Raw genomic sequence first — 26174 nt, 5'->3', positions numbered from 1 at the left:
AGAGGCACAGGAGAGGGGACAGAAAGTGTTGACACAGCTTCTAGCCACTGGTCAATAGGAATGGAAGGAGTCCTGAGTGGTTGACCCAAGCTTTGTGTTGGTGCTGCGGTGGGAGCAGTTTTAAATAATGCAAGGCACCTAACTATACTCCAAAGCCAATGGACAGGATATGCTTAAAATGAGTTAACTATACCACAGAATCGATATAAGATTTCTATATATTGACTAAGATTTCTGAGAAGATAGGGGCATTGAGATCATTAACAGGTAATCAAACTCTTCAGAAGTAGGGGCAAATTTTATGAAGTTTGTAATAGCATTCATTAATTACACATAAATATAGGTTTCATTGTGATATTTTATACACTCATCTAATATATTTTGATCTTATTCTCCCACATTCCCTTGTCTTGCTTCCCTCCCACTCCTGCTAATGGCCTCCTCTTCCCACCTACTCTCTCCGCTCCCTTCATGCCTTACCAAAACTCTTTTAAGTTATAGCAGGAAGGAAGGGAAACAAGATCGTTTTTGATGATGGCAGTGCTGTTCAATATTTTAGTGTTTTCTATCAGTTAATCTATTCTCCCAAAAAGTCTAAGAAGGTCCATATAAGGCAAACACATAGATGTCTACCTAGACAATAACTATAAAGTGAAAGTGAAAGAGAAAGAAAAATCATAAAAGTAGCAATGAAAACAAGTAAAGCATAGAAGGAAAAAAGGGGAAAAAACCAACTTATTCCTTACAGAGGACTTATAGAACAATTAGAAAATCAAAGTGCCTCTCTTCAGAAACACCAGAGATCAGAAGATGTATCCAAAACACTAAGATTAATAACAGTCTACCAAGAATTTATACATCTAGTGAAATCATCCATTCAATATGTAAAAACCGTAAGCAGATTTGTCCTCTTAAGTGCTGGGATTTGAGAGCCCCTCCTTAAGTGACACGGAAACTTCACGTCCAAATTCATACATTGATGGTGTCCAGAGGTAGAGCACTGAGACTGGACAAAGTCCCTAGAGATGGGCTAGTGCTAGCACCATTCATGGGAGACCTGGGCTGCCTCCTCCAGTGTCCTCCTCCCAAAGATGAGCTTTCACAGTCACTGTAGAACATGTGGACATCTTACCTCGGCCCTCAAGGCTCTCGTTTCCAGGTGGTCTGCCCTGAATGTCTACCTGGACTCCCAACAGCTTGGTTCATTTGTGCTGCCTTAGCGCAACACCACAGGCGGGCCAATGGAAGTAAAAGATAGTCTCTCACAGTTCTGGAGCTGGGACAGCTAAAACCGAGTCCCCAGTGTGTGTCAGTGGCCTCTGGGTAGGAAAAAAAGCCGCTGAGTTTTGCAGGTGGCTCTATGCTGTTAGAATATGTCTCTCTGACCAAGGGGGCAGGTGATGGAGGAAATATGCAGTAGGCAAGAAGGATGAAGATTCCTAGAGTTTTGATTGACATGACAGCAGTTTTATAAGAAACAGATGATTCAAAATTTGATGTTGCCCTTAGTTCAAAGTTATGAAATGGTTGCATTTAATATCCTTGCCCAGTTTTGGACTTGTCTTTTTTTTTTTAACCAGGATTTCTTTGTGTAACAGCCCTAGCCATCCTGGAAATCATTTTATAAACCAAGCTGGCCTCAAATTCACAGAGATTCTTATATTTCTGCCTCTTGATATATGTGCCCCCATGCATGGCTATTTGTCTTTTTAAGCTATGTCTTCCTCCCTGGTACGCCTGTCTCTCCTTCTATGTCTCCATTTCCTAGACCTCCACTGTTTTTTTGTTTAGAAAATATATTCATGAGTATCCAGTTCCTTATAACAATTATTTCCAGAGACAAATGTGAAGAACTAGGACTCACTGCAAGCCTTTATGAGGATGACTATCTGGACTGTGTTCTATCAAAAAAACCCCTTGGAAGTGCTGATGAAAGCAATGAAACCCTAAAAATAGTTGAAATTTTTTATATTAAAAGGTTAATTTTCTTGGATTTAAAATCTATAGGGCACATATTCCTTCCTTGCATATATTAAATATACTCCATCAATATTTTCTGCCATTGAATTGCGACTAAAATCCTGCTAACAGTAGTCTCATTTTCTCCCTCTATTACTAATTTTGTTAAATACTTTCATATAACTCTGCTTTAAGGTGTCCATCCTAAGTCAATTTTCTTACATCCACAAATCTCTAAACATATGTTATGTTGCTGCTTGTTGGTTCCCGGCTGCCCAGGCATGAAATAATCACACAGAAACTATATTATTAGCAATACTGTTTGGCCAATTAGCTCTTGCTTCTTATTGGCTAGTTTTTGCATCTAAAATTAACCCATTTCTATTAATCTGTGGATCACCATGTGACTTTGGCTTTCCAGCAAAGTTTTCGTGGGCTCCAGCAGAAGTGTATGTTCCCAGTGGTGACTACATGGCTTCTCCCTGACTCTGCCTTCTTTTTCCTGGCATTCAGTTTAATTTTTTGCACCTATCTCTATTCTGCTTTGTACAGGCCCAAAGCAGCTTCTTTAATAACCAATGGTAACAAAGCATATTCACAGCAAGCAGAAGGGAATCCCGCATCACATCCCCTTTTCTGTCTAAATAAAAATGAAAGTTTTAACTTTCACATAGCAGAATTACATATAGCAAAATAGGTATCAAGCAAGAATTATGGTTACAATATTTATAACTACTTAATCTTTTATCATAACTAAAGAAAACTCTATCTATTCTTCAACTCCATCAAAGACTTCTGAAGGATATAATATCACTTAAGTACACAGGAAGTGCATTGTAAGCAACTTCTAAAACTCTAAAATTGACAGAGGCATCTCATTGCCTGGACAGTCACCCAAAGTTCTTCTGTACCATTGGTGCATCCACTTTCAGCCTATAGGCCCATAATATCCAGGAGACTTTTCCATGAAACAGGAAATTTCAAAGACAGTTCTGCCTATATTGACAGTTTGTCAGTCACTTTCTTCTGTGTCCTGGAGAATGTCTAGCAGACTTTTTCATGAAGCAGGAATCCTGAAGGACTATCTCACCTTCTTTAGGCAGCTTTAGGAATAATTTTTCTGTGGGCACTGCAGTTCAAACAGTTCAGGCAAAAGCTAACAAACTCCATGAAGAGCCTCTTTGATGCCCATCATCCTTTTGAAGTAGATTGGTGCTGCCAGGAGTGGATGTGTCTCATTGTAATAAAAAGTCCAAAGTTCTTAAAACATTTTAAATGTCATATTCTGAATGTCTCTGAAAGATTTGAAGAATACCTATTGAACTGAAATATATCTCTATACATCTAGAAAACCTAACTAATATGACTACAAGCTTGACTATTATAGATGACTATCTATTAACCTATATTTCTTACTTACACATTACATTTTTTAAATGAACTGCACAATCACAATACCTTAATCAAGAGCAGAAATATACATAGAATAAGATTAACCTAAAATTTATTTCACTAGATCAAGATCCATACCAGTGAAAATTATTCGTATCTACTATCCATATCCCCCTTTAAATGTAAACAAATATTTATAAAAAATGATTTAAGGAATTTGGACATAGTTATCTCCAAACTGCTTCCTGCTTTTTGTTCTGTGAAGTAATTTTGGGGGGCGGTATTCATGGTGACCTTTCAGGGAATCTTGGTCCATCAAACCATATTAGTCTGGAAGGATTCCACAGGTTCCCATTCTCTGTGGAAACAAAAGAAGAACCTCTTTTCCAAAGCAACAAATCCTTAGACCCAAATTCAAAATATCTGAATTCATGATACTTTTAAAATATATATTTGGTTTAGCTTAGCAGCCCAGACAATGAAATGATTCTTTGTAATTATCTCATTCATGATCAAAATATTTAAAGAAAACATAATAATATACATAATTCAGACTCTCTGTGTATATTCCATCTTTCCATGGCTTATTTTTCTTACTCCATTACTTTTCTACAAGTTTAATATATATTATATTATCTTTACTCCTTTAATCTATGACTGTCTGTAATTTTATATTACATTTACTGTCTCTTTACTCTTTTTCTGCTCTCTCCGAAGCCTACATACATTTTTTTAAACATACTGTGTCTTGTTTAGAGGTCTTTTATGTCTGAATCTTTCCTATTGTATATCTGTAATCTTTTTATATCCACGAGGACTTCTTAAAATGCAAAGCAGCTTGGCTATATCTAAAGCTGTTTTGCCTTTTGACTCTACTCAGTCCAACATGGTAGAGTTCTGTTCACTGCCTCTAAGATTTCCAGGTGGGAGCCATGCTCATCACCTCAACTCTGGTAACCAGCTGGCCCATGCTGCCACCAAGTAACTTGCAGCACACTGCTCACAAACCCTATTCAAGCGCTAGGCCTCCTGAAAGAGCCAGAGTTCATGCTGGTAGTACAGCCCAGGAAGCTGCCGTTTTGAAACCACATGGATTTTTGGTTTTGACTGTTTGTTTGTTTGTTTGCCTGTCTGTTTGTTTTGTGCAATGGCTGATTCAGGAAGACCTCTCTTAAAGAAATCATGCCTCTTCTTGCTTCTCGCAAACAGAGCCCACCTGAGAAAATGCTGCTACCAAAAAGCCATATTTACTCTGTTCTTTTGTGTCTAGGATTCCTTTCCAAGCTTTGTCATGTTTTACGTGGACTTAGTCCTCTCCACATTAGATGTCAATTGTCGGCGGGTTTGTTTGTTTTTTTTTTTTTTGAGTCAGTGTGATTGGGAAATGAACTAGCTGCCTCCGCCAGCCATGTTATATTTACTTTTTAAGAAATTTTCTCAATTATAATTTTTAACATTTGTACTATTCCATGCTTTTTTGGTTTTCCCTTCAAAGTCTTCTGTTTTATATACACAGGCACACACACACACACACACACACACACACTTTTTTTTGTATTTTCTGTATTACTTGAATATCTTATTTTGAGAGTTATTTATATAAATATTTTCCTCATTTAACTTTATAAATTTCTCTCAATACATTAGCTTTTGTGCACACGTAGCTTCAGCTTTGTTCTGATTTCCTCTTATTCTTAGAACGATTTCTTAAAATGACTTCCTGAATTATATCACCTATCTTTCACAAGTTTTTTTTTCTTCAATGAACTCATTTACCAGTCTTTCCAAATTTTGTAAACTTTATATCATTTTTATTCATTCATCTCATTTTAAATAATGAAGTGGTAGCTTTCATTTACATGTGAATATATCACTACATAGCTTTCATTGCTATATAAATGCTATTTTATTTTCTGGTCTTTTTCTCACTGTAACTTTTGCAGTTTATTCTGCTGTACTCATTTTCCTATTGCTTAGCTTAAGCATGCTTTTATTCTTATCACGGAAGGCCTGCCAGGCTAGCTCCTCTGTAGACTTTGTTGTGTCTAGAGCCCATGATTGGCTATTTTCAAGGTAAACACTAACTTTGGGACTGTTAGGATACACTTCCTTTTCCTTTGTCTCCCATCTCCCACTTTTATATGAATTTCCTGCTTGATTTCTCATACCAGATCTTTCTAGTTTAGTTTGGATTCTTCTCCCAAGGGTTTCTTCACAGCATTGGGGACATCCCATGAACCCTCATGTATCTCAAGATGGGGGACTTCTTCTATTCCCCAAGATGAAACTGGTGATCTGGGGCCTGCACACCTCCTTCTCCATTCCTGTTGCTCTTCTCAGATCAGCCAGCTATCTCTGTGGAGATCACCCACTGTGGGAGTGAACTTTTCTGGTTCTAAAGGCCATTCAGAGAAGCACCATTCATTTTCCTGTTTTCTTTCTCCAGAGCTGCTACCACCATGGTCTAGTAGTTTGCTACCATTTGCCAATGGGACATGTTGTAGTTTAGTATTCTTGTAGATACTTTCTGGGTAATTTTAATTACTTTCTCTATTTGTCTAAAAGATATCAGTAAAATGTTATTCCCAGAATCTGAGAAAACTTCAAAAGTAGAGCTGGGTGTGATGCTACACACTTGTAACCCTCATACTTGAAACAGGACAGCTGTGAGGAATGTGAAATTAGCTTGGGTTATATATCAAGTGCCAAGTCATCCAGGGTGGTATAGAAAGATCAAAAAGTCACGCAATAAATAAAAATTAATAATAATTATATACTGATTGTATATTTGGGTAATATTTATTAAAATATTATTAAAATAATGTATTCATTCTGTGAACATCATAGATTAACTAGATTACTAGGTTTAAATTATATTTAAGCAAAACAGTTAAAATAATTTTTAAAATAAAATTAAAAAGTGGTATGCTATGTGTTAGAATTTTGATGCTGTTACACAAGTGTAACTCCATTTGGAAATATGGTGATTAAATTTCTTTAACATTAATGGACAAGGATCTTCTAAAAAAAATACAAGGTTAAAGTAATATAGATTCCATAACCACAACTTCAGGTAAGGAAGATTTGGAAATAAATTGCATGTATACTGAACATGCACATTTTCTTTGCCCTACCCCTAAAAACATAACATAAAACTCTGCATGCCTTTCCATTATATCTGTTGCAAGTTTCCTAGGGTGTGCTTGGTTGTATGGAACTTGAGTGCTTAAGGATTTTCTCCTGAGACCAAAGCCCTGCAGAAGAGAGAAAAGGTTTCTAGAGCAGTAAACGTCTGTGTTTAATGTGAGTGTATGTCACTATACGCTCGTCAGAACCTATAGAATGTACATCACATGAACCCTACAGCAAGCTGTGGGCCTTGAGAGATGATGATTTATGAATGTAGGCTTATTTATTATGGCAAACACACTACTCATGTGTACGATGCTGATGTAGAAGAGCTACATGTGTAAATGTGAGGACAATATGTCCACGGGAATTGTCAGGATTTGCTGCTCACTTTTGCTGTGAACCTCCAGCTCCTGTGAGAAAAAAGCAAGTCCTAATGAATTTTAAAATACAAATAGAAGCTAGGTTAGAAGACTTCATATTCTCTCTAACGAGGACGTGGAACCTGAAGACGAATGGATCTATATGGGGTTAAACAGAAGAGCACGTCAAATTCTAAGCTGGATTGTCAAATGGTCTCTCTGAGTTTTCAGTGATGAGCCATTCCCCAGGCTTCTCCTGGCTCAGTTTTGCCATTTAAACAATGTGGACCACAGTGAGGTTCTGCCTTGTTACTTCATAGGTGTCTTGAAGATAGATGAATTTCTATTTTAAACTGTTTTTGTCTGTTTGATAAAATGTACCTTATATGCCACGATCCATGCATCTTCCACCATATGTTTTGTTCCAGTTGCACAAGAGGAACACAACTATACAATAGAAACAGAGACGAATTTGACCCTGGAAATACCATGCTTTCAAAATACCTCCTCGGAAATTTCACCTGGGCTCACCTTTTCATGGTTGGTGGTAAGCGGTGCCCTTTTCAGTGAATAACTGTAATGATCTTTAAATATTAATGAGTTGAAATGAATAGCAAGCAATAACAGAGAAATACTTGATGAGACACAGGCATTGTGCCAGTGGCTGGGGAAGGACTGGGGAAGGAAGAAAGGGCACGGGGGTGTCTTCCAGCTAGACAAGTAGAGATGCATGCGGTGGGACTCTGAAATTAGCTGCTAGAGGTTGATTTCTGTTTCAAATTATAAACCAGACCGTGACTGCGGAGAAAACAAGGAGTGATACTGCCCTGGGGAAAAGTCACATACAGAAGTCTCTAGTCACTAATATTTGTTTTACAAATAACAGATGTAGAGAAATAGACTTTTTTTCCCAGAACTTGCATTGCCGTAATCTTGCGATGCTTTAATCCAGAAATGCAAAACCTGATGCTTATGAAATACAAGAAGAGGATGGAGCGATGGCTCGGCAGTTAGGAAAGCTTACTGCTCTATTAGAGGACACTAAAAGGCACACAAGGGATTCATTGTTGCCCCCCCTCTGACCCCTATAGGTGCCTGCACACACACACAGGCAAACACACACGTGAATTGTGCGTGGGAGAAACAGGCTCTGCGGAAGCACATCGCTGTTCGGTTTGGTTGCTGAAGCACGGACTATAGACCCATTGTAACCATAACCTTTAGAAACCACTACAAATGGCCAGAACAGGGACTTTCAAAAGTTGCATCTATTTATTTATGGAGTTATGCACCACGAAGTGTATGGAGGTCAGAGGACAACTTTCAGGACTCAGTTCTCTTCTTCTAACTTGTAGTCCCAGGAATAGAACACAAGTCACCTTTTCACCATCCTCATGTTAAATTGATGGTCACCAAATTCATGCCGTTTGGTTGGCTCATTAGTGCCAGCTCATTAGGGGTCAAATACTAGATGAATAATAAGCCTCCTTTATGTAGTAGGATCCTTCAAGAAAACTTGGAAGGTGAAGAGACAGTCTCTATGTATCCTATCAGGGCATTTAGAATAAATGAGGGCTGGAGAGAGTGCAAATTAGGTTGCAAAGTAGGAGGGGGGTAAGTCTTGAGCCTCAACAGACACTCACACCACACTGTCATTTAAAGACTGGGTTGTAATATAGACAAATAGAGAGATCCCTTTGAAAGAATCCTTCCTTCAAAGGGAATAATGGATTGGCAATGAGCTGATTAAATTCCTGCTGTGCGTTTTCTTTTTAAATGTCAAAATCTGTTTGCTTCATGGACTTTCAGCCGTGTCTTAACTACTGATGCCGCTAGGATTGACTTAGAATGGTGTGAAAACATCTAATGTCCCTGTATGAGGAAACAGAGAAAGCTCCCCTGGCCATCATTGCTGTATGTATGCAGAGGTCACGCAGATTCGTACAAACAGGAAGTAATGTGGCTTTAAGTAAAAGGCTAAAGAGCAGAAATGATGAAGATATACTCAGTGGGGCAGAAACCTGCCGTGCTGAGCCCAGAAACCCTGGGAAACTGCAAAGGCCTCCCACCCCGAGTGTTTTATTAAACCTTGGGAACAGTTCTGTAGACAAACATTATCCAAGTCTCCAGAAAATAAAAGTGATATTGTCATGTATGTGGAATTATAAAATCTAATTAAGTCAGTTGCGAATCTCATGGGGAAAGTTATTGCTAGGATTCCCAACATCACTGTAAAAAAAAATGCATTTGGTATGTGTCCCTGGTGTCATGGCAGCTGTGTTAAATGGATTAGATCCTTTGTTTGGGGGGAGTTATATTCAGAACTGTCCTACACTGAAGTCAGTAGGCATCAGACACAAACACAGGGCATCTAATGTTCGATTGTCACAAGATAATTCGGATGCCTAAGAAAATACAAAAGGCCAGCTTGTGAGCAACCATGTGAACGGTGGGGTGCTAAATAAGAAACTGAGGTCTATGTGGGTTTAGTTGGGAAATGGGTTGGTAGATAAACAGCAAGTGCTAATTTTGCTGTTTAAGTCCTAGGACACACACCAGCATGAGAGAAATTCTTCAGGCTTATTCTGGGAGTTTCTAAATACATTCTAATATTCTGTTTTCATTATAAACTATCATCCTATGATTTCCCACAGTATAAATTTTAATTCAATCCAATAAACAGATTTGAGTGCTGGGTTTTCTACAGGGATGCAAAATTATATTAGATATATTTTCTATCATCTCATATATTTATAATAAAATGTAAAAAAAATTAGCAGTACTCAGGGAAAATAAATTGCCAGAAAAACCCAGAAAAGCTTTTTGAAGAGTTATCTTTGAGCCACATAATTAAAGACACTTAATAGCAAAAGATAGACATATGCTATAACAAGACCCTGGGACTCATACAAGCAAATTAGTTGTATACGCCACGGAATGCCTTAAGGAAACATTTGCTCTCACAGTCAGTGAGCTAAATAGAGATCCTTCACCACTGTTTATGAACTCACAGTGGCTTGTGGTCATCTGCATAATACTTGTACAAGACCAAAGCGGTCGACATTCTGGCCTGTAGCAGGAGGGGCTCAGAAACCTTGACTGAAGAGCTTTGGATGGGTAATGGCTTCTGTGGGAAGGGAGAATCAGTTTTCTTGAGAGGTGTGTATCCTGGTGGCTCTACCACAATCAAGTGATGACCCCACACCCAGTAATACACGACTAGCACAAATTGCACTCAATGGATTATTTTTAAAAACAGAGGGGGGCCGGGCGGTGGTGGCGCACGCCTTTAATCCCAGCACTCGGGAGGCAGAGGCAGGCGAATCCCTGTGAGTTCGAGGCCAGCCTGGTCTACAAGAGCTAGTTCCAGGACAGGCACCAAAAACTACAGTGAAACCCTGTCTCGAAAAATCAAAAAAAAAGATAAAAAAGAAATTAAAAAAAAAAAAAGAAATAAAAACAGAGGGGGGAGGGACACAAAGTTGGGAGGATGTACCGGGGTGAGGGTGAGTCTGGGAGCAGTAAAGACCTGGAGGCGTGATGAATATGATCAAACTACATCTTGTGAAATCTTCAAAATAATAGAAATATATTTAAAAATAAAAAACAGAAAGAGGCCTATCTCAATATTTATTATACCCATCGTTTAGTACCATTTTCACCTCTCATCAGAGTGGCTTCCTTTTTCCACAAGCACAGACAATTAGCACCAATTCTAAGTGACTATGGAGTGTTCAGCCATAAACATGGCGTCTCTATCATGCCAACTCCCCACAAGCTCTGGGGGCATTGTGGAAGAAAGGCAGCAAGACAGTAAAAGCTGGCGGTTAAGAATACTTCTGTGAAATAGCATACTAGCCTCTGGATGTGGCAGGACAGGGCTATTGCACCCATGAACTCACAATAGTTACAGGTGTCTACACAAGACTTCCACAAGGTCAGTCCAATTAATAGTCCAGCTAATAACCGGAAAGGGGTTCATGAGGCCCACCTCAAATGAACTCAGTGAAGAACTATTGACAGGTAATGAGTACCGGGAGAGGGAGACGGTTTTCTTCAGAGATGTGGTCCTAGTACATTGCCTGTGTTCTAGAGGACACTCCTAAACCCATGCAGATGTGGCAGCTCTAGACTTAGAGAACAATGAAGAATGAGAAGAGAAGGAGGAGGAAGAGGAAGGGGGCAGGATGGAGGAGGAAGGGGCGATGAGGGGATCCAAGAGGAAGAGGAGGGAAAGGCAAGTAGATCATTTTATGATCAAAATAAAAACTATACATGTATGAAATTCTCAAAGAATAAACAAAATGTTAAAAGATCTTTATATTTTTTCTTTTAAATCATTAAATGGGGAACAGGATACAACATTTGAATCACTTGATTTTCATGGTAATGTCACATAACTGAGTACTAGATGTTTACATTGTTTAAAATTTTTATCATATTTTTATTTGTACTGTTTTATAATCAGGCAAGAAGCAATAGTTTTAAAAGAACATATAAAACCTTGAGATGTAGAGACAGCATCACAGTCAGTGGCAGCTGATATCATTGTCTTGGCTGTTACCAAAATATTAAGTACCTGCCAAACTACAAAAGGTTAACAAGTAATGGTGGTTAGATATATACTGGTCCAGCGCTGCTGGAAATGAATGTGAGGAGTTCAACAAGCAGTCTGCATTAACAGTGCTGGCAGGGTGAAGAATACGTGGAGAAAATGTGAAGGTGCCAAGCAGATTGGAGACAGAGAAGCAGGGATCAATACAGTCAGCAACAACTGTGGAAGAGCTCAGAGCACCCAACACCTGCTGTGTGCTGTGCACGATGCAGCCAGTGCTAACTCAGAGCTGGTTCCAGGCAACTGAAGCCAGTCAGGGATAAAACAGAACCACTAAATCAAATAGCCACCCATGTCCCCTGCAAAACTGGAAAGTCTGATCCCAGGACAAAAACATAGGAGGCTCAGTGGATGAGCTTTATCATGAGTTGTGCTTGAGATGCACAAGGCAGCAGTTTTTCATAAATCAATATGACCTATCCAGTCCCTACCACACTAATTTTGTTAGGACAAACAATTCTACATAATTCAATGACACATTCATTCACGTCACTTCTTGGAACCTCAATTTGTAGCTTTTTCTGGTGAAGCATTCATCTCAAATAGACTACAAGCAGATAAGGCAAACACAGCCCTCTGCTTCTTGTAAGGCTGTATGTAACCAAGTCACTAACACCATGGCCTTTGAGGGAAATGGTATGTTCAAGTCCTTACTGGCTGGGCTGTGCAACCAAAGGGCTCAATTTACAGTGAGATGAGGAAGGTCCTTATCAACGAAAGCAACATTCAGGGAAGCAGCAAAAATCAATAATCAAGATAAATATTTTAATACAATATTTTCAAAATATATAAAGAAAACCCATGGTGAATAAAATATCTAACTTTTAAATAAAGTCCCATGGTTGGTTATTTGTTATGAAACTACATTTTATGTGCATCATACATTTATATATATATATATATATATATATATATATTAATTCCACAGAAGAGTATTCTCTGAGTCACTGTGGTTCTTCAGTCTTAAAGGTCATCACATAGCCTGGTTGTGGGTTAGCAGAGGTGGATAAACTGAGCAGTATGTGGCTTTATAATTGTCTTAGTCCTCTTTGTGTGACTGTCACAGAACACCTGAGCCTGGGAGCTTTATGAAGAACAGAGACTTGCTCTCACACAATTCTGAAAGCCAGAAAGTCCAGAATCACAGAGTATGGCTGAGGACTGTACTCTATGCTTCCGAGACGGTTGCTTAAATGCTGTCCTACTGATGCTGACTACAGTGTCCCTATGTGACAGAAGAGTGGAGGAGAGGGATCTACTCCCACACACCTTGTTTTGTTTATTTGCTTGCTTTGGGTTTTGGTTTGGTATGGTTTGGTTTTAGGTTTTTGATTTGGTTGCTGTATTGGTAGTGTTGGCTGTGAGCTACACTCCAATCACCACAAGTCCTTTCGTATGGGAAGAGATTTCATAGCCTAATGACCTCCCTGGCATTGAAAGTTGCTAGGCATCCTGAGCTCCTTATTCCCCAGGGAAAGGTGAGTGTGTTATTCTCCTGTTCTGCAGCTCCACAATACAAGATGCCTGTTCCACAGCCCCACTACGCAGGACAATCAGACATGATAGAAAGTCGAGTCAAAGCAGGATCTCAGTTTATTACTGTGTCAGCTTATATATGTTAAGTGACATCCTGTGATGTGAGGGGACCACCAGCTAATGAGAAGTGCCAAACCCTCCCTCTGGCTGGAGGGGCATCTACCTACTTTTTGCTGTCTCGTCCTCACTCAAACTCGAGCCAGGCTTCTCTCTGTGTCCTACAGATCTCGAAGTATAGGCCCTGAACTGGAGCCAGGTTTTTTTTCTGTCCTATAGGCCTCAAGGTACAGGCCCTGAGATAATTTTGGCCCAACAGGGAATAAGTTTTGGAGGTACAGGAACAAAACCATTTAAACCACAGCAAAAATTCTCCAAATTTTCCATTTATCTGGGTATATAGGGAATGTTGATAAATTCAGAGACTGTTTATGGATAGAACTAGGAAGGAGTAAACTTGTATTACTGACCACCTACTAAGTGTCTGGACTGCACAGCTGGTTAAATGTATACTGCTCATCAAAACATAAGAGCCCCCAACTAAGATTCCTGGAAGCGGTGGATACATAGCCTGAACTGGCCATGCCCTGGTATTGGTATGGTGTAAACCCCAGTTGTTGAAGAGCCTTCATTCAGTGACTGATAGGGGCAGATTCAGAGACAAACTACTAAGCATTGAGCTGAGCTCAGCTAGTCTGGCTCATAGGAACTCACAGTGTCTGAACCAACAACCAGGAAGCTTGCTTGGGACTGACCTACACCCTCTGCATAGACAGTTGTGTAGCTTGATCTATTTGTGGTACACCTGGTCACGGAAGCAGGGTTGTGCCTGGTGCTTTGGCTGGCTCTTGGGAACCTATTCCTCATGTTGAATTGTCTTGCCCAGACTAAACACAGGGGAACTACTTGATCTTAGGACAGCTTGATGTGCCATGCTTTGCTCCTGCCCATGGGAGTCCTGCCCCTTTCTGAGCAAATACAAAGGAGCTGAGTTGAATATACCCTATGATGCTGGTCACGGTAAATGGTTGGTATAACATAAGACCCTTTGCAACCAGCATCCTGCCATGAACTCTGCAGCCTACAACCTTATAAAGCTTTGTGGCTTTCTGGAATGTATCCTACATTTCTCATTCCAGATATGCCTCAACGTATTATTGTTTAGTTATTTAGTGCTTGATATTTGTCCTATATGTGAAGTCCTGAGGCATGATTTTCCTTGGTTCCGAGCATCCTTGCTTTGAAACGCTTTGGTTTGAGTACCTTCTTATTCTGTATGGTTAGGGGCAAGTTAACCATAATTTATTCCAGACTGTGTAAGGAATGTAAGATATGTTTGAACAAGCTTTGCAGTATCTAGAACATAGTGTACACTAAACAGATTAAAGACAATCTGCTATCTATTACCAAATGCTTATCTATTAGCCAGCTGGTTATCTATTACCAAATGGCTAGCCTGAAAATATCCATACAAGTAACATTACATAGACTGAACAGGTTGTACATATATATTTAGGAACACGTGTGTGTGTGTGTGTGTGTGTGAGAGAGAGAGAGAGAGAGAGAGAGAGAGAGAGAGAGAGAGAGAGAGAACAATAAAATAAAGGTTATGAATTTTAAAACAAAAACAAGGAGGAGTACATGGGATACTTTGGAGGAGGAAAGGAAAGGGGAAGGGATGCAATTATATTATAATCTCAAAAAAGAAATGTAACTTAAAAGAAAAAGTCCTTAATAATGAGAACTTACCATTCCAGTTGCAGTCAGAGCATAATTACAGAACTCCCCCGCCAGCTCTAGGTACTGGATGGGTTTTCTGAACTGCTTCCCCATTTGCTCTGAGATGGCAGCTATTCACGTGCAGGTTCCTGCCACTGGGGACCCTGGAATCCCTCAGGATCTCCTCATGTTACAGGCTTCAGGACACTTTGTAGCTGAAATTCCATCTTTAAAAAGCGAAGCTACTCTCTCCCTTTGCAACTGCCAAATGCCAAAGGAAAGCAAGCAAAACAAAACAACCGTTGGGTACGTTGGTATACATGATGTATGCTATCTTCATCAATAAAAGTATTACAGTAAGCCATCCCTGATATATAATAACAGCAAAAGCAACTTTTAACAGTCTCCATCCTGTGTCTACGCTCCTTAACAACATGACAGATGGGACTATCCCAAATAGAAAACCACATGGTGAACAGGCAAGAACACTTTAAAATAACTTCGGCTAAATTTATTCTTTGACAATTTCATACATGTATATGATACATTAGAATTACCCTCACCCAATGGTCCCTTCCTATCTTCCTCCCACCCCCAGGACCCCCTCCTTCCACAAGATCCTTTCCCACATTCACCTCCTTACAGCACCATCTGTGTGACTATGGCTTTGGAACTCTCCATTGGAGTACGGTTGGCTCCTCAGTGGGTACACAGTTAAAGACAGCTACTGCCCTTCCTGCAGGATCTGTTAGTAGTCAGCAGTTCAGCAAGGATGGGGAGGGTCCCATGAGCTTCTTCTTTCTGATTCATGTTGACTGTTGGCAGGCCAAAAATACTTTTTTCCTTTTCTTTTTGAGATTGCAAGTATGTAACTTTTTCTTTACCTCCCTCTGAATCCTCTCACAAGCTCCTCCCTGCTCATTTTCAAGCTCATGGCCTCTTTTTTTTTTTTTAATTGTTGTTCCCTGCATACATGCTTATTTCCAGGGCTGATCATTTGGTACTAGATAACCAGTAGCCATGCTCTTGCCTGGAGAAGGCTATTGTCTCACTCTCGGGAGTCACTGGTTTCTTGTAGTTCTCTGAGTAGGGTTAAGACACCATGCTCTTCCCCCGTCCACTTTGTTATGTCTGTGTTGTCCTTGTCCAGATCATGTGTAGCCAATCATTTGTCTTGATAGCCATTTCTCTGTGATGGAAACTTCTCTTTGAACAGTAACCATTGCATAAAACCACAATAATCAAAACGCAGAGCTGCGGGTCCCAGTTCCAATGGATACATCGCCACTGCCACACCTAAGGCTCAGGGAATATTGTAGAAGAAAGAGGCTGTGAGATGTAAGAGCCAGATTATCAGAGAGTTTTCTGGAAGAGTGTGTCTCCTAGTAATGGTAGAAGCTACGCCCATTAAAGACACTCAAAGAACGTTTTGAACTACAGAATCTTTATAAAAACCATCCCATGTGTAAGATGCTCTGAGAAGTATGTTGTGCTTAAGGCCCTGCAGGGGGAGCCAGCTTCCTTAACTATTACCTCCAGATCTGTGATGCTGAGGGAAATACCTTCTACTTCATTCTGCTGGTACTCTGAACTCTCCTGGGCCCCGTCTTGGGGATGCATCCTCCCTTTGCTCTTCTTCAGAAGGAAGATTAAAGGTCAGGTTCACGAAGCTGTAGAAGTGCTTACTTTGTTGGTGGTGGGGGGGGTAGTAAGACTTATGATACTTTGCAAGAAACCGTTGAATTCCATCTGTATGCAACATTGTTAACAGTCTCGCCCAGATTCAGAGACTTATGGCTTACATAAGAACTGGTATTCAGTATTCTCTGGAAATTTCTGTATAATTACTCTAATAAGTCTTCCTGTGTTGAATTCACTCACCAGCCTAGACTCTACTTCTACCCCGAATCTAACATTTAAACTAGAGGTTCCAAGTCACAGAGTTGCTTTCACTATTTTAAGTCTTTCCCCCATCAAAGGCTTTCCTATCTGCCCTTCTCCCTTTTTGTTCCTCCCATTTCCCTTGGGGATAATAATTTATCTGGAAAGTTTATGTTTAGACCAGCCATTCTCAGGCCTGGCTCCCCTGAGTAACTTTAAAATTGTTCCAGGTTAGGCCTGGGCTCAGACAGATTGAACGTGAATCTCTAGAGGGAAACTCGTGCCGGGAACAGTTTCCAAACAGCTAATTGAGAAGATTGAATTAGACTAGCATGGAGAAGGAATTTAAGCAGCGCATTGCCTTGTGCTCCCCAAGAGTTCTATCGCCCCTAGAGAGCTGGTCAACGTCATAATGACACTCACAGTCACGATCACAAGGCTTGCATGGACATCCTAGTAGTGGGAGAAATGATAGGAGCTTCTTTCCATCAGCCCACGACAGGACAGGAAATGGAGGTGTCAGGTTCTCCCAGCAAATGCCAGTAACGAAATCACTTTAGCATTTAAAGCCCACTTTTCAGGAGCTCTCTCTGCGTCTAATAACACCACAGAAGCAAGGAAACAATGGCCAGGACCGCCAGTATAGTGAGAACTGCAACAAGAAGGACCCAGGGGACCAATTTTGAGGAGGTCCCTTCCTCACAGGTACCTTCCGACTCTGAAATGTGTCTTCCCTAAGTACTTTGCTCTCTCGTCTCTATTTCATCCTACTCCTGATTCTGAAAGGAACTAAATTAGACATTTTCTTAGGGAATTGTGGGAAGAGAAGATAAGTGGAATCATGAAATTAATGTTAAAGAAAAAACAAACACACCATAAAACCACAACGTCCCCAGCACATTTTAACAGTATGAACTCAGAACTTCCTCAGTGAGCCTTGGGGTCTGCAGTTAGCACTCTCCCCGGTCCCGAAAGCAAGGCTGTGAGAAGCTAGATCTGTTCAAAGGGTGCTTCTCTTCCTGTTATGAGGAAATAAGAGTGAATGAAATGAATGAAGCATGCGTAGGCAGCCTGTACATGGATGTTTTGTTGAACTTGTCCATATTGGGTTTCACGGTCTAAGTTGATGAGAAAACTGACCAGGTCTCATCCTCGGATATAAGAGTAACGTTTATTAAATTGTAAGGACAACAATACTTTCTCTAGTAATAGACTCAATCTCCTCCCATTTTAATTCTTCATCATCCCTTTTTTTGTTTGTTTGTTTTTGTTTTGTTTTTTGAGACAGGGTTTCCCAGTAGCTATCGAGCCAGTTCTGGAACTCACTCTGTAGACCAGGCTGGCCTTGAACGTACAGAGATCCACCTGCCTCTGCCTTCTTAGCGCCGGGATTAAAGATGTGCACCCCCACTGCTCGGCTCTTCATTGTTCTTCTTTTATTAATGTTTAAATAGCACTGGTCAAGTTGAAGCGGTGACTCAGTGGTTAATGTCCTTGTTGATCCTCCAGACGAACTGAGTGGATATTGCCACATTGGGCATCTCAAGCCAACTCTAGTTCCAGTGGATTCGATGTCTTCTTCTGACTTCCACAGCATCTGCACTTATGTGCACCTACATGTATGACACATGTGTGTATGACACACCTGCACATAATTCAAGACAAGTAAATAGTGTTTAAGAAACAGTCCGTTGAGGCAGATTCACACGTTCTGTGTTCTGTAACTGACTACTGTGTCTCTCTCCAGGAGAAAGATGGAGTTCAGGAAGTTCTCCTCACCCATGATAACCACATCTGCAATTCCGCATCATTTCAAGGCAGAGTCAAGCTGGGTGCAGACTCTGGACTCCACCTCTCCCCAGTCCAAATCCAAGATGATGGCTTGATATTCTCTTGCCACCTGAGAGTCAGTCCTCTTGAAGTCTGGAAGACCTCCACTACAATCAAGGTTTTTGGTAAGGAGTTTGTTCAGTGATCTCTCTGCCACCTCTGCCAAGGCCTCTGGCCATGCTCTTTCCTTACAAGGGAGTCTCCCCTTTACAGTGAACAGCAGCCACACAAGGGTAACTTCTGTAATTCTCTTTTCCTATTCCTATCATTCTCATAGGGGGCGGGACCAAAGGTGGAAGGCTAAAGAATAATTATTCAGTTAATAGAATAAAGCCACCAGAAAGTCACATATGGGTCAGCTTCCTGGTGGCCTCTGCCTTGTTTGCAGGCATAATGTTTCCTCTGGGTACTAGAAATCTCTTTAATTATAACTGCCAAAGTCTAATTGCTTGGCTGTCTAATTATCTGAGTTATTTTCTCGTGCAAAGTGCAATAAGGCCACCAGGAGCAAAAGAGGCTGGTAAATACAGCCAGATAAACTGCGGGAGGCCCCACACCATCCTGCAAGGGCCTACTGGGGTGAGAATCCTCTGGGGTTTTTCAAAGGTAGTGAAGCCTGCAGGGATGGCTCTCTGACCTGATCCTCAGAACACCTAGCAGTGAAATCCACCGTGACCTCATTCAGAATGTACAGACTCTGCAGGCTGCAATTTGATGAGAAAAGTGTGAGCATTCTGTTTGGTTTCCTGATGCAAGGAAATATTACTAAGGAGAAGCTCCTGACTTTGGCTAGATTTTCATTTTTCTGACCATGACCTGTAGCTCTTAAAGTCATTCTAAAGGAGGGCAAAGGGAAAAGTGGCCACGTGGATGGGCAATCAATTGTTTTTGAAAATGAGGTAAGCAAAGAGAAAATACACTTCCTAAAATCTAAGGGCCTGGGCTGCTAGATTGCGTCTCAGATTTCTTAATGATAGGACAGACCAAATAAAATAAAATATAAAAAGAGTTGTTTGTTTTTATTTAGAAACATGCTGCACTGAATTAGAGGTCAGAAAATGTGGTCGGTGGAAGAAAACACAGAGAAGTTTATAAAGACTGAAATAGCTGAGGCAAGAGTTACTTAATGTGGAGTTTCATGAGTATAGCCTTCTCCTGTGCCTCGCTGTCTTCCCCTGTCCCCCTTTTCTTCTCTCTTCTCCTTACTTCCGGGCCTCCTTTCCCTCCCATGTCTCCCGGGAGGATGAACTAGATCACGATTACCCACTACCATCAGCTCTCTATGAAACCCAGACAGTGTCCCATGAAGACTTCCAGACAGACTGGTTTGCTTTTACTGTACCCATAGCACCATTTGTTCACTTCCAGGGTGAGACTGTCTTAGCACAAACACAAACGGATTCATCTGGCCTTACTGTGGGCAGGCCAAGGAAGGCAGACATCCAGGATGTGAGAAGAAAGATGCATTTTAACTTAGGCGAGATCTCTGTGCCACAGCGTGACCTAATTGCCTTGTCAGCGTGGAATCCATGGCTGCACGTCGTCGCCACCCTCAAACTTTTCCATGTTGGTCTGGAAGGCACATATGCTCCTGCATCCCTCACCTAGCATCGTCCCTGCTCTTCCATCTCTCTGTCTGGATACTTTCTTCTTTTTTAAGCTCCCTTTGGATGGTGCTTACAAATATGGAACACTGACTGCTTATTTTGCAATTAAGTTTGCATTTCTCACCGGAATTCTTAAGCAAATATGCTGTTTAGAGACATGCTGCTAGCTGCAAACTAAGTTCTCCATGATTTTGCCATACCTCTGACAGGCATATTTGTTTAGGCTGTAATTTTGGGCTACTTATTCAGGAGGATTGCAAATTTGAGCCCATGCTGCAGAATGAAACCTTGCCACATAAAAGATAGACAAAATCTGCCTTTCAAACATTAGTGTTTCTCTACATTAAATAAGCCCAAACGGCATATGAAAAATGTTGTGTTGACTGTGTCACTAATCCATCCATTATGTTCTACAACACTTGATTCTTTGTCCCAAGCCATCACTGTCTGATGTCTACTCTCTGCAGAGCAGGGAACAGAGGCAGCCTGCCCCTTTGCAGCCACCACCAACTCGCTGCTGAGGCTTTGCTTGCTCCCCCTACTCAGAGCCTGCAAATGTGACTTTTTGCATTCATAGACTGTCCCCGTTGACTACTCCAGTGTCTTTCAAGTTTTTCCAGGGCCTTCATTCTATCTGTATTTGTTTCTTATAAGAGTTCAGAAATACTGTTTCGTTTGTCAGCTTCTGGGCTGTGTCTTGGTTTGGAATCCCCAGGAGCAGGGGAGGTGGGAGGTGATGGGCATTTAAACAAAACTTTATTTAAATTAATTTATTTGAGATGGGGTCCCATAACTGTGAGGTAGGAGTAGGCAGGGCTCCCACTTCTAGACAAGAAGTTATCTGTGATTGTTATCTGTTTGCAAAGGGGAATAAGTCTCATTGGTTATATTAACTATACTTTAGGGCAGGCCACCAGGTCCAGCAGTAGAAGCCAACACAAAATGAACCCAATGGTATCTTTGAAGACTTGTTGTCTCATACTGGTTTGCTTGGGATTTTTTTTTGGGGGGGGTATTACTGTTCTCTTGTATATTACAGTTTCTGCTTTTGTGGCTGTATATGTATTTTTGTTTAAATTCTGGTTATTTGCTTTGGTTATCTGATTGTTTTCTAAAGAGAAAGGAAAAAAAAACCTGTAGAGTTAGGTGGGTGGGATCTGGGAGAATTTGAGGAAGGGAAAGCATGATAGAATAAATTGGGTGAAAAAATTTCTTCAATCAAAAAGTAAATTTTAAAAATCATCCCCAAATAAGTTATATTTGGACATTAAAACTATTAGCATTCATAGTTTGTCTGAGAGGTCATCCTGGGAAACAGGACGGGGGTGGAAAGTGAGCCCACGAGGAGAAGGAAGACAAAGAATACACAATGATCAAACCTGTAACTTCTTCAAGCTCAGAGATCAGTCTTGCTGAGAGCTCTGAACTGTGGCACAAAATAGATATCAGGAGCTGGTGGGATACTTCAGTGGTTAAAAAGCGCTTGCACACAAACTCAGTGACCTGAGTTTGAACCCTCCCCCAAGAATGCAAGGTAGAAAGAGAGGTTCAAACTTTTGAAAGCTGCCCAGTGATCTTTTATAGGCACATTATGTCACTCAGGAGCCAGCATCACACTTATCACACACACACACACACACACACAGAGAGAGAGAGAGAGAGAGAGAGAGAGAGAGAGAGAGAGAGAGAGAGAGGCAAGTAGTACAGAATCCAATGCACTAACTGTATTTTATTTATCTTTAAGCTAAGCCAGAAATCCTCATGGTCATGGAAAACGGCACCAAGGATGTCTTAGGAGAGGTGAGTCCCATAAACCCTGTAAACATCTATAATATTACATGCCAAGTTGTGTCAGGTTGCATAGCTGCCAGGAACATTCCCTCCAAAGACTTTATCCCTTGGCCCTTAGCCAGCTAACTGCTGCTCTGAAGGAAGGCACGCTGGGGTGATTCTGGAAACGGAATGGAAGTCCTTGCTTTGACTTACTGCTCTCAGAAGGTGTGAGCTGTATCCTTCGGCCTTACTTTCCTGGGGCATGGGGGTATTTCAATTATTTAAATGTCTCTGAACTGAGGGAAAGTGGGACAGAAAGCAGTGTGAATCCTGGTAAAAGAAAGAGTTCCGCTCAGCTGACGGTTAATTTGTTGTTCCCTTGAGCTGGCTTTCCCATTGCTTTGAGAAGAGGAATGGTACACTCCCGCCCTCCTCCTATTTCCCTGGCAACAGGAGGAAGGGCAGGAGAAAAGGGAAAGTAGAGCAGGGAGCTCCGAGTTCACCCTCTCAGAATAGTTCTCAGCCTCCAGTCACTGGATGGGGACACACTTACTGGCTGGTTGTCGCAAGAACAAACGACTTCATATGGCTGCAGTCAGGTCTCCACAAACATGACATATCCAATGGTAATATCTGGTTGTTGTGGTTTTAATAATGAAGCCAGTGCATGAGTAATTCTAAAAAAAAAAGAGCGTGCCGTGTGTGGCAAATGGCCAATACACATGGCTGCTGCTATCCTTGCTATTTCTGTTTTTTGTTTAGTTTGGTTTGGTTTTTCGATACACATTTTCTCTGTGTAGTCCTTGCTGTTCTGGAACAAGCTAGCCTTGAACTTCCTCTGCCCCAACACTGTGATTAAAGGTGTGTGCCACCGCACACTGCAACACTATTATCTGTTTTAGTTCAATGTCTTGTGACCTGTGACTTCACCTCAGCTTTTCAAAACCCCAAGGAAAATAAGTATTCTCATGCATTTCCTGCTACATGGTATGGACAATTTATATTTAGCTGCCTCTCACCCCACAAATATTATGATTTTTGATCCTGCTGGATATTAGCCATTTAATTCCACAGGTTCACATAAAACATGGCTCAAATTCTGTGGGGTGATTCTGGAGGACCCTAGATATCTATTATCTAAGTTTATGTGTCTATTTATGGTATCATAAATTTTTAAAATAATAAGAACAGATTTAGTCAGTTATCCTCTGTTCCAACTAAGCCCCAAGTTTATCAGTGCACTTCATTCGTTTTGGTGGTTTAGATAATCCAACAATGCAGCTTTCAGGAGATGTATGCTCTTTTTCTTAAGACCTCTTGCAGATTCTTGGTGCCAGAGTTTCTGAGTAAGATGACCTCAGTGCAGATATAAAACAATAAAATCAGATCCAAGAATCAGAGTTGGAAATTAAGAAAGGAGTACTTGGTTTTGCGTTCCACAAGTCATAAAATTTCCTCTTCTGGACCCAGGCAGGCATAGGCAAACAAAGGGACATGCATTATTCCCTGAGGAATCGGTGAATATTCACCTCTCTCCACCTCCACGCCACTATGGCTGGCCTGGAGATGCTTGAAACTCTCGCCAAACGTTAAGGCTCCTTCCCTCTAATATTCTTAGGATTGGTGCTGTATTGTCAATAACTCTCTAACTCGTCCAAACATCTTGACATACTTCTTTTGTTTTGCTTTCAACCAGCCTCCAAAATAGAGCTGCTGTTGTTTTATAGATAAGATATCCAAACCAGAGAGCCCTGAACGTTTGGCTGAGTGACTCACAAGGAACAGAGGTGGAGTGCACGTGCGCATGACCCAGGGAGGGTGAGAAGAAAGGGTGCTTTGCTCAGGGATCAGGCATATCAAAGCAGAGTCTAACTGCGCCTGTTATCTACATCAGGGAGTTAACCACCGTGAGCCACAGAGTGCTAATTTCTGAAACTTTGGGCTGACAAATATTTTGTATGATTCTTAGGAGAATTAAATCTATATACAGTTCCAGAGTCTGTGGCCCACAGTAGATATCTCAGGTGTGTTTTTCCCTCCTCCCTTACCAGTTTGTCTCTGCTTCATCAATCCCTCCCTCTGCTTGTGCCTTCCTGTACCTGTGATCAATTCCAGGAAACACAGTGAGATAAAGAAGAGAAAAAACTAGGACGCAGTGTAGAATCTGCTGGAGCTGCGTTTGTCTTCTCCCTCTACTAACTTGAGAAACTGGAACCTTGCTCCCTTATCCTGCTTATACGTGGAAGTGGGCAGTGAAGGATGCCAGCCTCATAAGAGTGACGCAAAGATCAAATGAGAGACTGCTTGCGAAGCAACTGCCACGTAGTAGCCTCAGGTGTTCAGTTAAGGTAATTCCCCAGACCCTCATTCCAGAGAGGAATTAAGTGAGTGTCCATGTACTGGAGGCCTGAACTTAACAGCCCTCATTCTAAGATTTTGCTGGGGACTCACTCTATTAGGAGCTGCGATCCAGTGTTAGTTAAACCTACAAAGCCTGTGACTAATGTGTCTTCTCTGTACAACAAATAAGACCCAGTGTTATTCTAACGATGATGACTCTCAGAATTGGATACACTAGCAATGTCTTCAGAGCATATTCTCCCGGCGCCTATCATGATCTTATGTGTTCCCGAGGATGGGCCATAACAGGCTGCCACACGGCATACAGATGGTATCTTTGCTCCTGCAGCTGAGAGAGGCGGATTTCCTCTAAAGTTCAGAGTCCGTCCACATGCATACTTTTGCATCAAACTAAAAAATGCCAAGCCAAACAGCCCCACAGTCTGCAGCGGCTAATACAGTAAGGCGAGAGACATGCTTGGAATCCCCAGAGTTTACTGAGCATTTGAACTTTCAAAAGCTGCTCTGACTCCTTTATGCTTGGTCTTTCTGCTTTAACCTGGTGCCCTCCATGGGCTCTCCTTGCCATTCTTCTCTTTTATTATTTTAGTAGAATATAGAAAAATCATGCCTACAGCAATCGACCAGACACAAAACGCAAGAAACAAGCACAGTTTAAGGTATGGTATCTAGAGAGGAAGGCAATCTACATTAATAAAATCCGTGGAAAACATACCATAGCCCAAAACATAAAATGATTGTGGCAGTTAGGGTCTTACTTTAGCAGAACTCTGGGGATGGTTTGCAGAATCCAATAACTTGTGTTTATTTAGTCTGAGTTTTGCAAAGCTTGAACCTTTATGCATTCCTCAGCTTTCTTAAGCCACGCATGTGATTTATTCATTTGCTTGTTTTTAAGAGATCAGGTAGGACAACCTCTTTTGTGACATAAAACGGCTCTGACTCTGAGTGTATGTGACTTCCTGTAGCCATGGTCCTCTGCATTGTTGAACACCTTAGATGTCAACCTTGACAGACAGACACAGGCCTGGAAATGGGGCTTAGACTTGTAAGGAGACCATATAGAAAGGGAATTCTCTAAGTAGTGTTATAGGGTCACAGTGTGGCCCGAGTTTCCGCTAGCCTGGTGTTTAGACCGCCATTTGCTCCACAGATAGCTCACTGAGAAAGCAAGTCTCACTATCATCTCTACCTGACAAGTCATTAAGAGAGAGCCACGTGAGACCTATCGATGGAGACCAGGTCTCCTCAGGAAGGTTGATGCTAGAATGCCTGTTCATTATTGAGACAACAGCCACTGTCTTCCCCTCTTGTCCTTACTATACTCGGCTGTGATTAACCACTCTTCTCGTTAGTCTAAAATACCTGACAGAAGCATCTTAAAAGAGAACTCTGTGCCCTAGTTAAGAGGGGGATACAGTCATTTCTCAGAAAACCATAGCTGTCAGGGTGTGATGGGCTGGCCACACTGTGTCCCCAGTGAGAAAGATGAACGTTGGAGCTCAGTTTGCCCCTCTCCCCATCTCTCTTGGGTCTCAAATGGGCTAAACTGGCCTCAGCTCCACTATGTAGCCAAGAATGATCTTAAACTTGCTATTCTACTGCCTCTACCTCCAGAGTGCAGGAATTATAGATGTCAGCATGTAGGCCGAGACTGCTCATTCATTTCCCAGTTGCCCAGACTCGAATAATAACACAGAAACTATATTAATTACAACAGTGTTTGGCTAATAGCTTAGGAATATTTCTAGCTAACTCTTACATCTTAAATTAACCCATTTCTATTAATCTGTGTAATGCCATGAGGCTGTGGGACACAAGTAAGTTTTGGCTGGCGGCTGGCAACTTTCTCCTTCGGCAGCTGCATGGCATCTCCCTGACTCCACCTACTCTCTCCTTACATCTCTGTTTGGATTTCCTGCCTGGCTTTCCTCTACTAAGCCACTGGCTGAAACAGCTTCTTTAATAACCAAGGGTAGTAAAAACATATGCATAGCATTCAGAAAGGAATCC

General features: G+C 41.2%; 1 protein-coding gene across 6 annotated transcripts in view; it reads left to right on the top strand.

Annotated features, from left to right (window-relative positions):
• Positions 1–26174, top strand: part of Cd96 (CD96 molecule) — a 78584-nt gene that overhangs the window by 8446 nt on the left and 43964 nt on the right. For all 6 annotated transcript variants that reach the window (XM_048454343.3, XM_048454340.3, XM_048454342.3 and 3 more), the window contains exons 3-5: positions 7271–7389; positions 18338–18545; positions 21772–21827. In XM_048454343.3, the coding sequence (XP_048310300.3) occupies positions 7271–7389; positions 18338–18545; positions 21772–21827 (383 nt within the window). The remainder of the gene's footprint in view (positions 1–7270; positions 7390–18337; positions 18546–21771; positions 21828–26174) is intronic.

This window comes from Myodes glareolus, chromosome 2 (assembly GCF_982192425.1).
Source record: "Myodes glareolus chromosome 2, mMyoGla1.1, whole genome shotgun sequence".
Lineage (NCBI taxonomy): Eukaryota > Metazoa > Chordata > Mammalia > Rodentia > Cricetidae > Myodes > Myodes glareolus.
This window is presented reverse-complemented; position numbering and strand designations above follow the sequence as displayed.